The 16,215-nt window shown below is 41.7% G+C and overlaps 1 protein-coding gene across 1 annotated transcript in view; it reads left to right on the top strand.

The window, feature by feature from the left end:
- Positions 1-15,662, top strand: part of LOC134454721 (sodium channel subunit beta-4-like) — a 29,471-nt gene extending 13,809 nt beyond the window's left edge. Inside the window, exons 3-6 of the mRNA XM_063205875.1 lie at positions 1,696-1,843; positions 9,556-9,645; positions 13,479-13,590; positions 15,539-15,662. Coding sequence (XP_063061945.1) covers positions 1,696-1,843; positions 9,556-9,645; positions 13,479-13,590; positions 15,539-15,632 — 444 coding nt within the window. The 3' untranslated portion in view covers positions 15,633-15,662. The remainder of the gene's footprint in view (positions 1-1,695; positions 1,844-9,555; positions 9,646-13,478; positions 13,591-15,538) is intronic.
- The last annotated feature ends 553 nt before the right edge of the window (positions 15,663-16,215 follow it).

Here is a 16,215-nt window from a genome sequence, read left to right as displayed (position 1 = left end):
ATTTTAAGTCGGCCAAGGAACGCTGCATATGATATAATTTAGAAAATCAACATTGCTTCGTGTGGGTTTCGAACCCTCAACCTCCATATCTCTAATGCAGCAGCATGCATTACCACTAAGCCAAGCAGCTAATTGTCATGCATAGTCCAGCAAGACTATATTACATTGCATTGCAGAGCTGAACAATGGACTTCTAGAATGCTTGCTCGCACCTGCTCGTTAAGAACGGAATCTTGAGACAGTGACAGTTGAAATGGAATCCTTCACTGGCTGCACCTGTTGTGATTGACTGAAAGACAGTTAGTATTGAGCCTTTAACAGGGGAGAAAATGAGAATGAGTTTTTTGTCTTTACAACATCGTTGTAAAAAAACTAAAAGGAGTTGGCACGTGTCCTTTTCACAGATCGGAGTCATGCTTGTGATGTCTCTAACAGTCTTTGAATGAAGTTTATAGGTTAAATTTTTCAGGCACAAATGGACCTCCGTGTGGGACATGCGCTGATCTCTTGAAAAATGCACTTTTCCAAAGACTGGGATTCTCCATAGAGCCAGGTCTGTTTTTTTTACAAACCTGCCATTTAAAAAGTATTGGGAGTTGGGAGATGAAACTTTGACAATTTGGAGACATCCCATAGAGCTCGCTAACAACGCGTCAACTAAACTTCTAGGTGAAAGTGTTGATGTTTTATGACCGAAAAAGCCTCCTACACTCTAATCTCTAGAGTGGCGGAACTTTGGTTCATGAAGGTTCCACCACAGTTTTCAATGGAGACCCAGGCTTTCACAAAATCGCCAAAAACGGGAAAACGACAAGAGACACGGAAAAGCCTATTAGTATACGCGATCTCCAAGCCGAGCCGGTCGTTTTAGTGTTTGAACGGTGTCTCTATCTCGAAAGGCCTAGGAGGACATCCATTTTCTATTTTTGCTGCCCCTGCACAAGACCAAGCTATAAATAATAAGAAACAGGACTTAGAGATTACTAGAATCGGGCCTTGCTCTGCAAGGGCCATGCTCTGCATGGTCCTTGCTCCGCAAGCCCGCTTAATAAAATATCGGTATCGGATCGGAAGTGCAAAAACCTGGATCGGGACACCTCTAGGAAATATACAGAACAACAAGTGCAGATGCCAAGAAGGATAGCTAGCTTTTTTTTGCATAAAGACACACATACACATCATGTCAAGAGTCTTCTTGAAGACTGAAAGAGATGTGCTTAGTAGGGCTGGCTAAAATAATCGATTTAATCGATTCTGAATCGATTTCATTCACTCACTGAATTGCTTGCTAATGTAAGGCAAGGTAATGTAATGTAATGTAATGTAAGACACTGAAATGTAATATTATGTAATGTAATGTAATGTAATGTAATGTAATGAAATGTAATGCCGTGTCATGTAATGTCTCAACCCCATAATGCAGTGTTTCCCAACCTTTTTTGTCTCATGTACCCCCTGAGCCTTTTTGTTGTCCCACGAGTACCCCCTAACTTGTGTTTTACATCACTTTTTCTATTCCAGTGTGACTATGCTCCATGCATTTGTTAAAATGACATTTTTCCAAGTACCCCCTTCAGTGTGCTCGCGTACCCCTAGTGGTACACGTACCCCTGGTTGGGAAACACTGCCATAATGTAATGTACTTTCATGTAATGTGATGTGATGTGATGTAATGGTTTTGTCTGCACCCCACAGAACCTAATGCGATGCCTGATCTCAAGACAGGGTGCAGATCCCGATGTTGATATTTATTATATGTATCGGGACCGTGTGGAGTTTGTAGGCAACCCCAACTACAATGACCTGTCCATCATGATCCATAACCTCACCTTTGAAGACGCAGGTCTTAGTCCACATTTATTCCCCTAAATGTTAAATGCTGATGTTATTTTCTTGTTAATGTCAGTCCTGTGTATGTCTGTCTTTGCATGGTATGGAGAGAGAAACATAATTTCAATGCCCTTGAACAACCTTTGCACATGGAGAAACTCACAATGAAGCTGACTTGACTTGACCATACCAGAGATTCTAGGAGTATTATAGGTCCTGTTTCCATGTAGCAGGATATTTTTTTAGCAGGGTATTTTTTTCTCCTGTTCAGGTGTAAACGCAACATGTGGATAAAAGTAAATCCTCCATTGTAACAAATGCGTTTCAGCCCCCTAAATAGGATATTTTTTTCTCCTGCTTTTTATACTTGGATTTTAAATATCTGCTACATGGAAATGGAAGGCCAAAACCAATGCAAAACCAATGCAACCAGGAGAAAAAAATATCCACATATAAAAATATCCAGCTATGTGGAAACAGCACCATAGAGATATGCCAATCTATCACCCAGTGAGCAGACGGAACGTCTTCTGATTGGCTGAGCAGGTGTCCATTATTACCCGAGAGCAGGACACCTACAATGTCATGCGGGTGAGGGTGCGTCTAAAGCCAGGCATACACTGTGCAATATTGTCAGTCGTGGGTATTAAGCTCCTGCTCACACTGCACGAGGGAATTTCACAATTTAAAAGTTCATATCTCATGACTCAAGTCCTCACACTATTCGAGCCGACAGTCGGATGCCAACAGAGTGCTCGCGCTGTGCGGCACAACAGGCATGTTTCCCGGGTCTGCAGAGGAGGAAACATGCGCACCTGAGGCGGAGATGAAGCCGCGATCAAGAGCAAATCATGCTGCCCTATCAATTGGTGCTTGTGCAGTCTCTAATCGGCTCGTAGCACTGCTTTAACTGTACAATTTACTCACGAGGGATGACCAGGATTTCAAACAGTTTTGAATTTCTTCCGACCCTACGACTGCGCAATCGTGAGGTGAAATCGATTGTTGTTACCCCATGTACACAGCATGATGTGAGACTAACGATTGAACTGCGATTGAGCAAAAAATCCCTAAAAGTTGTACAAGTGACATATCGTGGCAAAATCGGCAAAAAGTCACGCAGTGTAAGCCTGGCTTAAGTCATTTATTTTCTTAACTTTCTGGCGAACTGCCGTTACTAATTCTATACTCAAGGTTGCTATGGCCAAGACCCCGTTATTAATTCTATCACATCTGGTTGTCAAGTCAAGACCCCGTTGTTAATTCTATCACATCTGGTTGTCAAGTCAAGACCCCGTTGTTAATTCTATCGCATCTGGTTGTCAAGTCAAAAAGCCAGCCGTTAGTTCTATCTGGTTGTCAAGTCGCCTCAATGCACGTCCTTACACGCCTCCGATAGAGGCGCGTCTCACTAGATTAGGAAATGGTTCCTAGCAACGAACCAAGCGCAGAGGTTAATCTACTTTCTCTCTAAGCCTTAGATAAACATATTAATGAATTAATACTTCAATGCTGGCAATAAGCAGTGATGAGCGGAATAACGGCCTTCGAGGTGTCCTGATAGGCCTATCAAGGGAAAATACACTTGGCGCGTCCATTATTTCCCTTGATATCGGGACACCTCGTCGGCCGTTATTCCTTACGTAATAGGTTGCTATGGGCACCTAATGTGACCAGGTTCCGGTCTGCCTAAAGGGCTGTGTCACAATACTCCTAGAATGAATAGAACAGTAGGTCTGCCTAAAGGGGGATCCCCCCTCCCCCTTGCGACAGTAGAACCCTGAAACAATGGGCCAAAGGAACCTCTCTCTTATCCAGTCTCTCTGACTATACTATAGGGCAGTGTTTCCCAACCAGGGGTACATGTACCACTAGGGGTACGTGGGCACACCTCAGGGGGTACGCGGAAAATTTTAATAATAATAACAAACATATTGAGTATAGTCACATTTGTATAAAGAGCATGAGTGAGAGGGGTACTTATCATATGACAAAATGGCTTAGGGCGTACGCAGGGCAAAAAAGGTTGGGAAACAGTGCTATAGTGCCTTTGAAAACACCCAAGGTTGTGTAAGAGAGTGCATCTGTGTAAGAGTGTGTTTGGTAGGCCACCCTGCCGTCCTTTAGGCCACCAGAGGTGCCAATTAGGCCACTGGAGCTGCCGTTTAGGCCAGTGGATCCCAACCTATGGGTCGGGACCCAGCTTATGGGTCGCCAAAGATCGACAGGGGGCCGCAGAGCCCTCTTGAATTTAAGGGGTTTCCTTTTAAATATATATAGCCCATGTTGAATAAATGGCAAAGCATTTAACTAATATCATAGAAGCATCAAAATGTAAGTGCTACATTAAACATTTATTTTATATTTGACCAAAGACAAATTGAGCTAAATAGCTAAAATGAGTTTCCGCAGGAAACAGAGGGTATCCTGTGACTCCCTCTCGTGCTGGAGCTCGCGTGTTTGGGTCACCAAAGCTTACAATAGTAAAAACATGGGTCCCTGAAGAAAAAGGTTGGGAACCACTGGTTTAGGCCACTGGAGCTGCCATTTAGGCCAGCTTTTTATTATTATTGTACATTCGTTATTATAAGACAGATGGTTAGGGTTAGGGGTTAGTGTGTGGGTTAGGGTTAGTGTGATTGGTGTTTGTACAATAATAATAAAAAGCTGGCCTAAACAGCAGCTTCAGTGGCCAAACTGGTACCTCTGGTGGCCTACACGACAGCAGGGTGGCCTAGACGACTCTTGCCTAAACAAAAAGGCCTAAACCACCCCTAACTGTGTTTGTGTGCATGTCTAAGTATGTGTGATTGTGTAAACAAACAGCAGCCAAATGTTCTCACATCAGAGGTGTATACTAAGAAGTGTGTGTGTGTGTGTGTGTGTGTGTGTGTGTGTGTGTGTGTGTGTGTGTGTGTGTGTGTGTGTGTGTGTGTGTGTGTGTGTGTGTGTGTGTGTGTGTGTGTGTGTGTACACGTGTATACACACAAGTGTTGAACTCCAGTCTGTTCTATTAGATGATTTACCTCTTGACTTAACCTGGTTTACTCCTGAACCAGGCTCTTCTATTAGATGATTTACCTCTTGACTTCACCTGGTTTACTCCTGAACCAGGCTCTTCTATTAGATGATTTACCTCTTGACTTCACCTGGTTTACTCCTGAACCAGCTTCTTAGTACAGGCCCCAGTTCAGTCATTCTTAACTTAAAGGTACACTGTGCAGGAAATGGTCAAAAAAGGTACTGCAACTATGCTGCTCATTGAAACTGGGCTGTCTATTGCCAAATTTGATATTTACATGAAAGTTTACTACGTTATAAACAAATATTTTCTAGTATGGTCCAAGTAGAATCATTTTTGCAGCTAAAAATGGCAATTTCTGGAAATCCAAACTGGCGGACCATGGAGAAGATGCCCCTTTTCATGTATGAGAAGTGCCAGTTTTCCAGACATAATGAATACTTAGCATTTGATGGTGGGGGTAAATATTCATGAAAAATGTATCATTAGTGAATGGGCAACACGAATTCTGGAAATAAACAACTAAAAATCTCGCACAGGCTGTGTCTCAAATGCAGCACTGGTGCACTTCGGGCACTGTTTTTCAGTGCCTAGGGCGCTCACGCTGAAAATTTCAGTTGAGCCAGTGCACTGAAAGTGCCAGGATGATCCCCTAACAATGGCGGAAAAATGCAGTGCTTGAATGATGGACACTGCACGCACTAAATGGCGACCATGTTGACAATGACACGGAGGAAATGTGGTATTCAGTTCAGTAGAAGAGTTTGGCCAACAGTCTCCTAATTCTGTGAGTAATGTTGATGGGACACCAACCTTTTCATGCCAACCAAAGTATTGTATGTGTGATTGTTGTCCTTTGGGGTGAAGGACATGGAAATAGAAGCACCAGACGCTGTGCATTGTAAACAGTAGCCAACTCATATTATGGCGAGCTAATGCCATGCTCAGCCGTCACTTCCAGCGAGGGCACAGTGCATAGTGCTCAAACTTTTCCACGACACTATGCACTTAAGACCTCAGTGCACTGTGTGCACGGTGAACTGACTGTCAGTGCACTGACAAAAGTGCGTCATTTGAGACATAGCCACAGTGTCCCTTCTCCATGGTCCGCCATTTTGAATTTCCAAAAATAGCCCTTTTTAGCTGCAAAAATGACGGTACACTGTAAAACCTTATAAGTTGAGTTTACTTACAAAAACCCAGAAAAGTGGTTGCCCTAGAAAAACTAAGTAATTATTAATGATTAAACTTACAATCTTTTGTGACCTCAACTGTTGTATATACTCATTATATGTAAAAGTTTAAGTTAAATGTACTTAAGTCCAAATTGATTAAACCTACCATCTTCCACAGTAGTAACTGTTATCTATAGTTATTGTATGCAAAATTCCAAGTTTAATGTACTAAATTCCCAGTCGATCAAACTTACCATCATTCGTAAGATTAACTGTTATGAATAATTATTTTATTTAAAATTTGCAGTTAAATGTACTAAATTTTAAGTTGATCAAACTGAAAGTCTTCTTTAATATCAAATGTTTCGTATAGTTATTTCACATGAAATATGAAGTTACATTCACAAAATTGTAACCAATTAGCTAGATAAGTAGAAGAACAACAGAATATTCAAATATCAAAACATTTTTATTGTAATATTTTGAGCAAAATAAAAGACAAGCTTGGCAATCTGGTTTTTCAGTGAATTTTGGTTCAGGGAAGAAAAAAAAAACACAAAACAAATACAACAACAAAAAAAGAATCCACTTTTGTTCATTGGAGTAGACACTGCTCATTTCACTGAAATATGTACACAGTAAAAAATATTCCCGTGATGTCACAGGGAATTACTGGCTACTAATTGCATTCATTTCACAGTAGTTTACTGTGGCCATCCTCACAGTTTACTGTGATCTTCTCACAGTACTTTACTGTGGCCACACCACAGTAAGTTACTGTCACCCTACCCACACTACCATGATCCCGCCCCTCCATTCATCACCACAAAAGAGGTAGCTACCATGTTATTGTGGCACCTCCCATTCCCCACCATGACTGAGACAACTGTGGCATGGAACCAGTCCATCACACTGCTCTATTGAATCGATAGACAGAACTATCCATGACCACAGAGAAACTCAAGCATCTGCAATATGTGCAATATTATTACCATTTGATAGTTGTAGTCTCCTGGATGATAGTACATTAACCAGTGTACATAGAATACTCTGGTTGAGCATAATTAGACAAACCTGAAATTTCTTGATCAAGTAAGCAACACTCCAAAAAGGATACCTGCTACCATAAAACTCACTACCAACTAAATAGCTAGCCAGCCAACAAACCAGTCCACCGGCCAACCAAAATAGTCAGTTGTCAGCTAGCCAGCCAAAGAGCCGGCTAACCAACTAACACTCATTTAGTCAGCCAACTAACCAACAAACAAGTCAGCTGTATGGCTAGCCAGCTAACAAACCAGCCATCCAGTCAACCAAAAGAGTCAGTTAGCCAGCCAACCAGCTGGCCAACAAACAGTCAGTTGGTGGGTCAGTTAGCTCACTAACCAACAAGCCGGACAGAGAGCCAGCAAACCAGTCATTTAGGCAAGCAACTCAAGCATTGTGACAGTCTGAGTTTATATAGAGGTGAAAGTTAACCATGTGACCAGAGTAATCAGGCATGTGGCAGCTGCAGGTAGTAATTCAATGAACTTGTAACAGTCCTATGTACTCAAGTGAGGTCAGGTACTAATTGACAGATTGGGCATTACCATTGTTCCTGGTGATGGTAGGCAATGCCAATCATGTCATGCAGCATTTGACAATGCAATGGCACTTCACAAGATAGCCTAATTTTGTTTACTAGGTGGCAATATTCTGATTCAAAATTGGATGCTGGAGTTTTGGCGTGCACATCCAAGACAAAGGCATTAGCAGGTGCCAACTTAAGAAAGTGTTTGTGTAGCACATTGGTTGCAACTTAATTTATTGGAAGCAGAACCAGCAACATTTCCAATCATAGACCTTCTTCTAATTAGGCCTGGCAATTAGTAATTACAATCAATCATGGCCAGGAGCAACCCAAAGTGACATACAGATATGCAACATTGGTTACTGTCCCTAGGGTAATGCTGGGTTAGGAGGGATTAGAACCTGCAACTCTCTGATCTTAGGTCCACCTCCCTAACCATTAGGCCAAGGCAGCCACATAGTGCACCCAATCATGGCCTAGACCCACGAAACACCTGTTATAACAGCACAGTAGTTAACTGTGATATGACGAAAAGTCTCTCTGGATTTCACAGTAACAAATTATGGCAGAATGTCACAGTGTGTTACTGTGAAATGAATGCAATTAGTAGCCAGTAACTCCCTGTGAGTTCACAGTAAGATATTGTTACACACTTGAAGTGGGCGAAAGTTCAATGGGGAGGCATGTCAGTTGGCTTGAGGGCTGACGCCTTTACTCAAAGTGATACACAAATATACAATGTTGGTTGCTGTCCCCAGGGCAATGTAGGGTTTGGTGGGATTTGAACTTGCAACTCAATGAACTTAAGTCCACTTCCCCAAGGCTGCCACATAGCACAATCTGGGCCTTCAGACAGTTCATGAACATTTACAGCAAACTATTTAGTCATCAACTTCTTGTTTGCTACATGTTTTCCCATGCTTGGTCATCTCCTTTTTTCTCACTTCCTCATGTCAATATGTACAACCTGAGGGGGAGTGGCTTAGGACATATGGGTTTCATATGTCCCATCATGCAATGCACTTATGGAGAGCCATATATCTGGATGAAATATCTTAAGTGTGCTTCAAAATATTAATCCATTCAACTAAAACATACTCATCTGAACAACTATTTCCTCAAATAAGTTGTCAATACTCAGCATTCTTCAGAAATGCCATCTAACTTCTATTTTTTAGTGCACTTTAATTAGTCTTGGTAAGTACATTTGATGTCTGGGTTTACAGTGTACTTGGATGTTAATAAATTTATACATGTATTATTGAAAATATACAATGTGATAAAAGTGTAACCTTTCGTTAGGAGTTTATTGGTTATACTTTGGTATCCTGTTATTCTCGCTCTCTCTCTCTCCTTTACTCTGAGTTATGTGACATCTCTGGTCCACAAGGAAAACATCTCTGCCTTGGTCGTCCTGTTTGGGGTACTACTCTGTTGAACTCTGACCTTGGATGTTTAGACTGGTAAAGACTATCCATCACAGGCCAGACGCCACTAAGTGCCCACGGAGCCAGGGGGAGACGAGACCATAAATGTCACTATTCTATAGTTTTACATATTCATGATAGGAAAGATGACGTCATGGACTGGGGGGACTGGGACTGTTTTAAATAAGTTTGTTTCTGTATACACTTCAGGACTTGCTGGGTGTCTCCCCACGCAGTAACTCCTCCGGCCGTTAAACAATAAAATCTGCTCGCAGATTTTAAATGCTACCTCTGTTTCCTGTGTGTTCTTTCAGGTCAATTTGATAAGGTAATACAGTGAAATTGTTAAAGTGATAATGTGAAATTATTCACACATACTAGAAAATATTTGTTTATTACATAGTAAACGTTCATGTAAAGATCAAATTTGGTAATAGGCAGCCCAGTTTTAATGAGCAGCATAGTTGCAGTACCTTTTTTGACCATTTCCTGCACTGTGTCCCTTTAACTCTTTCTTTGACTGGACAGGAGATTACGTCTGCTCAGGCACCAAGGAGGACAGAAGACAGCGCTACACCTATCACAGTGCCACAGTCACCCTCAACGTGGTGGACGAACGTACGTACTGTATGCCTACACATCCGAGGTGTATACTAAGAAGTGTGTGTGTGTGTGTGTGTGTGTGTGTGTGTGTGTGTGTGTGTGTGTGTGTGTGTGCTGTCGTAAAGAACAGTTTCTACCAGCTGAGAGTGATTACCAGGCTCAAGCCCTCGCTGTCCTTTAAATATTTAGAAACAGTTATCCATGCTTTTATTACATCTCGGCTGGATTACTGCAACGCACTTTATTTTGGCCTCCCCCAAAACCAGCTTGCACGCCTGCAACTGGTGCAAAACGTTGCTGCTCGGCTTTTAACAGGCACCAAGAGACGGGAACACATCTCCCCTGTCCTCTCCTCTCTGCACTGGCTCCCTGTTAGTTTTAGAATCGATTTTAAAATGCTCCTTCTTGTTTTTAAGTCACTCCATGGCCAGGCCCCTGTTTACATCTCGGACATGCTACGACATTGCTCTGCATCCAGGCCCCTCAGACCTAAGGACAAAGGTTTTCTTCATTTATCTTGCTATTTTTATTCTAACCAGCCTCTGTGCAGCACTTTGGTCAGTTTTGTACTGCTTTAAATGTGATTTAGAAATAAAACTTACTTACTTACTTTTACTTACTTACACGCAATAATTACCAGAGCCGTCAATAAGAGAGTTGTATATCAACCGGGGACCAGGAACTCGGTTGGTGATGTGATTCACCACGTAGATTAAAATATCTCTACACAGCAACCTCCTGTTCGCTGGAGACCATTGGAACCATTACATACCAAACAAAGGGCCTTTCTCAAAACCTAGTGCAGTGCACTTCCAAGTGTATCAGCCTAATTAGTCACGCCCAGTGATTGGATACTCTGTGGTGAAATCTACGGAATATCCAATCACTGGGTGTGACTAATAAAGAGTATCCAATCACTGGGCGTGATTAATTAGGCTGATACACTTGAAAGTGCACTGCACTAGGTTTTGAGAAGGGCCCAAAGATTATGTAGGCTACAAACAAATTGCTTTTCAGGTTTCAGGTTTATTTATTTAAAAAGGGACAGCATATATTACCAGCATTTAAACAAAAATGCTAAATACACAATATTATAGCCATGAGGCTAATTTCCATCTTTTGTCCCTTGACAGGTTTGATGTTCCTTAAAAAAACAAGATTAAAACAAAACTAAAAATACACAGTTATAGTGCACAGTTGTAAAATTATAGTCAAAGATATGTCACACATTTAAAAAAATAAATAATACAAAATACAGTTACAAGATACAATACCCAAGTAAGTTTTACCGTAACCACATGTTCTGTGTTCTATGGCCACCTCCTGGAACTATGTAATTACTAGGGCTGGGAATCGATCCAAATTTCCTGGGTCGATTTGATTCCGATCCAGCAGGTCACGATCCAATTCGATCCACGATCCGATCCGATTCGATTCGATATCGATCTTCTGTTTTGCTGGGTTGTCATTTCAACCCATTTATGCCTAGAATTCTAAGACTGACTATAAAAACCTAATTATCTCAGTCTTTGATGCCCACACAAACATGAAATAGCATGGTAGGCTACATGAATGTGGAAGAGAGCTACAGGATGTGCTTGAGAAAATAGCTCCTATAATCATCTGCAAAAGATCGATCCTCAAAGTTGTGAATCGATATCATACTTTTCGAACATGAATCAATGTTGGATCCCAATTACATTTTTTTAACCCAGCCCTATTAATTACTTCTTTTGGAACTAAAGTCAATGGTGATTTACATGTACAATGCTCCGTGAGGCTCCATGAGAGCCGCCATTGCTGTGGAAAGATTGGTCCATTGAGGTCTATGGAGTGACGAAACTCTCTTATTAGATGGCTCTGGTTATTACATTATTACCGCAGAAATACACCAGCAGCGATCTGAGCGAGGCGAGCGACGGAAGTAATTGACTTTGTATTGAGTCGCACGACAAAAGCGATTCTGGAGACTAGAGCGATTTGTGCGACGAGCACGACAGTTTGAAGTTGAAATCTTTTCAACTTTCTATGATGTGGTTCGGCGACAAGCCGCGACAGCCAATGACTGTATAGAGGTCAGTGAATGCTTTGCCTTCTGCCTGTACGGATATACTCTAGTCTCCTCAATCGCTCGTATCGCTTGCTGCTGCACTCTGTCGCTTGAATCGCATCGCGCCTGGTCTATTCGCGCGGTTACGTACATCCCACTTAGCTGATGCTTTTTAATCCAAAGCGACTTATAGATATTTATGTACAGGATATTGGTTACAGACCCTGCAGCAATGTGAGATAAGGTGTCTTGATGTTTTCCATGTGGAATTAGGTTCTATTCAGAATTAAATGCAGTTAATTCTAAATTAAATGTCTCGTGTAAATGCAGTCATCGACCCTCCTGGTGTACGGTACAGTAGGCCTGCATGCTGTCATTTGCATAGTTGTGGTTGGTTTTTACCAAGGAGAGAAGATATATAGGAGGGTTTACTGACTTCATAACAGCGTAGTACGAAATTATGTCGAGGGGAGTACGGAAATGTTATTCTTCTTCTACGGTCAGTATTGGAAGCATGCAATGCCACTTCCGCGAGGGTCGGAGTGTGGAACAGGTCATAGGACAGCGTGAATGCTTGTCAGCTGTCCTTAATTACCCCCAGCAATTACTGCTGACCAACAGCTGCAGTTCATTTGGCCACACACTGAATACTGTCAACCGGATATCCTCGTTCAGCACATTTTTGCGGAGTTCCGGATTTTGCGGAGTACGGAAATTGTGGTTTCGCACCTACTGACCATGCCCAAGGGAGTTAATTTTCCATCCACTCTTGTCGTGGGGCACGCCCCCGTACTACACCTTGGCCAATGCATTTACCCCCGAGTGATCGTTCTTCTGTGTGTACCTTCTTTGATCGTGGCCATCCGTTTTCTTATTTCAGAAAAAAAAACACCTGGCTGTACAAATGAACGGTGCATGGCCGATTTTGCTCCAACCATGCGCACACAGCCAAATTACGTCACCATTAAATCGCTATAATCTCCTCTGTAAAAGTTGTGATATTCATACATATAACACAAGGCATGCAGCAGCAGGGAGACTGAGCATCCCAAAGAGCAATACGAATGCATTTCTACGCACTGTTGAATATAGATCAATTAAAGCATGGAACAATTTGCCAACCAAATTAACTATATTGAATAGTAAAGTGTTTTTTAAAAAACAGGTGAAAAAACATCTGAGCCTATTATATATAAACTAGGTTAGTGCAGAGGTACAGATGTTTGTCACAAGGTCTTAAACCATTATTATAGTAATTTATGTTTATGTTTATATTAAATGTTTTTTTTTTTTCTTTCTTTCTTTTCAATGTATGGTGCTTAACTGAATGTACAGATTTGTGTAGAACTTTTAACTGTGTGTGATTTTATTGTTGGACCCCAGGAAGAATAGATGGGTTTGCGCCCAGCTAATGGGGATCCTTAGCCTGGGAACTCCCACACTGCCTTTAGTTCTACACAATCGTTTCGATCTGAAAGACAGTCTGGGGAGGATGACTCATAACGTCCAAGATCATGGGCACTGTGTCATAATGGCCAAGCATTCCGACCTTAACAGTTTCTCTGTCCAATCAGAGAGCAGGGCAGTGTGTCATAATTGCCAAGTATTCTCTCCCCTATGGAATTTACAGTAGGCAACTCCCCAGACCTAATCTCACTTGTGATTTGGTCTGGTGTTAACCAGCTAATGGGGATCCTAATAAACTAAACTAAACTAAACATCTGTTTATGAACACTAAATGGGTCAATTATTGCTGTCTTTCCCTTCTCTTGGTGCTGCGCTGCGCTGCCCCCTGCAGTGAACCTGAACCTGACTGTCATCATAATGTCGGTGGTGGGAGCCGTCATTGGAATCCTTGCCTTAATCAAGGGCATCAAATCACTTGTCACCCGCTTTATCCTGGACGAGAAGTAAGTGCCATCTGTGTGTGTGTGTGTGTGTGTGTGTGTGTGTGTGTGTGTGTGTGTGCGCGTGCGTGCGTGCGCATGTGTTTGCGTGCGTGCGTGTTCAAACATGCCTGTGGAGATTGTGGTTATGTTGTGATATTTGATTGAAAGGTTCAGACTCAGAGTTCATTTAATTGCAGACATCCAGATCAAATGGTGGAGCACACGCGTCCTTCTTTTATTGACGCCTGTGGGCTATCTATTAGCAGGTGTCAAATCTTAATTGCCACCTGTAACTATACTGTGAAAACATAACTTTGCCCTTGGTACTACTAAGTTATTATTTCTGTCGCGCTAATAAGATCCCTTTCCCCTGCGATTTAAACTCACGTCCAGTCTCATCCATGAGCATCCAGACTCATCCAATGAGTTCTACGACTCTACTGTCTGCAATCACGTTTAATGCACTGCTGAGCACATCACGGTTATTTTTACACTACTAAATCTCGACACAACGTGAAACTTTGCTGCAAGTATCACCAGGGTCCCTGTACATGAACTTGACCATCGTTGTGAATATTATTTCTGTACATTACTTAAATATCGACTTTGACGTTGGCCCTACCTAGGCAACAACAACACGGAAGTAACGCTTGAATGCACTGCTAAGCACATCAAAACTATGCTGACAAAACCCTCTTTTAAGCAAACCCCTTCTATACGAACAAACTTGTTAAAGGGACACTGTGTGAGATTTTTAGTTGTTTATTTCCAGAATTCATGCTTCCTATTCATTAATGTTGCCTTTTTTATGAATACTTACCACCACCATAACATTTTAAGTATTCATTATGACTGAAAAAAATGCACTTTTCTTACATGAAAAGGGGGATCTTCTCCATGGTCCGCCATTTTGAATTTCCAGAAATAGCCATTCTTTGCTGCAAAAATGACTGTACTTGGACCATACTAGAAAATATGAGCTTATTACTTCGTAAACTTTCATGAAAAGATCAAATTTGGCAATAGGCAGCCCATTTTCAATTGGCAGCATAGTTGCAGTACCCTTTTTGACCATTTCCTGCACATTGTCCCTTTAACGTTTATTTTCATACCTTGGGATCTTGATAATACTGCAATTCAAGTTTGATGGTCTATGAAGCCTTATTTGTATTTTAAATCCAGCTATTTTGAAGGTGTTGGAGCTATACTATTCTTTTTAAGTAATGCTAAAGTTAATGGTTAATTTGTTTATTTTTTTATGATTAGTTATTCGTATTTTAGTAATATGGTAATTTTAATAATAAATGATAATTCTAGTTACTTGTTTAGTTAATTGCTTTGCTTTATAGCTTAAGTCATTTTTCTTTGATTTAATTACTGATATATCATTTGAACACTTGGGGGTGATAGTGGGCACAGGTACACCTGTATATAGGTAGGAAGTAGGTGGTGATCTGTGTAGGCACCTGGGTGATGGGCATATGGTTTTTTTTACCAGAGCGAGAGATGCCATATGTTTGCTAAACTGGAATAAAAAAAAAAAATAAACCACCATCAACTCAAGAACTTGGAAATTGGACTTTGCCTTGCCTGCGCACATTACCTGCCCATGGTGCCTGAAGTGTTCCGTTTGATTTAAGTTTAATTTGATTTTGTTTGACAAACGGCCACTGCAGATGGTATGCTGCCCATAGAGTTACACTGTAGAATCCTGGCCGTGGGGAGCGAACATGGCATCCATGAATCCAGTTGGCCAGACATCTCTTAATATACAGCTCTGGTTCTACCTCTATGGTTTTATCACTTGTTGTGGAATAATCCCCTGGGCTAGCTTTATTAACATGGCCATCACATGGTCTCTGGCCTATAAGTAACTTAACTTAAACTTGGTTTACCAGCTTCTTATATATAGGGCACATGGTCTCATCTCTGGTGTTTGTGGTTTTTCTGTTTTTTTTTTGTCCTGCAGCAAAGTCCCGCTGGTCAGTTCTACTGGAAATGACAACACAGCGGACGATCTCTCCGGTTCAAAAGCAGACGATAAGCCCGAAGCACAGGCATGAGATGAGATGAGATGAGATGAGATGAGAAGAGAAGAGAAGAGAAGAGAAGAGAAGAGAAGAGAAGAGAAGAGAAGAGAAGAGAAGAGAAGAGAAGAGAAGAGATGAGATGAGATGAGATGAGATGAGATGAGAAGAGATGAGATGAGATGAGATGAGATGAGATGAGGGCCCCATATACGTACAACGTTTGTGTGTGTGTGTTGGGGGGGGGGGTTGCATATGCCTGTGTCGACATATTATTGTGGAAATGTTATTATTCTTACTTCAACAACAGATACGTCCGTCTATGCCTGTGGTTCTCAACCTTTTTCTCAACTCTGCCGCCCTGTGGACACAAGAGGGAATCACAATTTAGAAACCCGTCATGGACCAACGGACGGAACAACGGACGGCGGACAAAGCCTCTTATAGAGATGCTTGATATGCATCTAAAAAACTGGATGTGTTGTACCACTCTGCCTTTCGTTTCATCATCACAGGCGAAGCAGCCTGTACTCTCCACTGCACTCTTTATGAAACTGTACCTGGACTCTCCACTGCACTCTTTATGAAACTGTACCAGGGCTTGACACTGGCACCTGCC

This window comes from Engraulis encrasicolus, chromosome 8 (genome assembly GCF_034702125.1).
Source record: "Engraulis encrasicolus isolate BLACKSEA-1 chromosome 8, IST_EnEncr_1.0, whole genome shotgun sequence".
Taxonomy (NCBI): domain Eukaryota; kingdom Metazoa; phylum Chordata; class Actinopteri; order Clupeiformes; family Engraulidae; genus Engraulis; species Engraulis encrasicolus.
The sequence above is the reverse complement of the archived record's forward strand: the minus strand, read 5'-3'. Positions and strand labels throughout refer to the sequence as shown.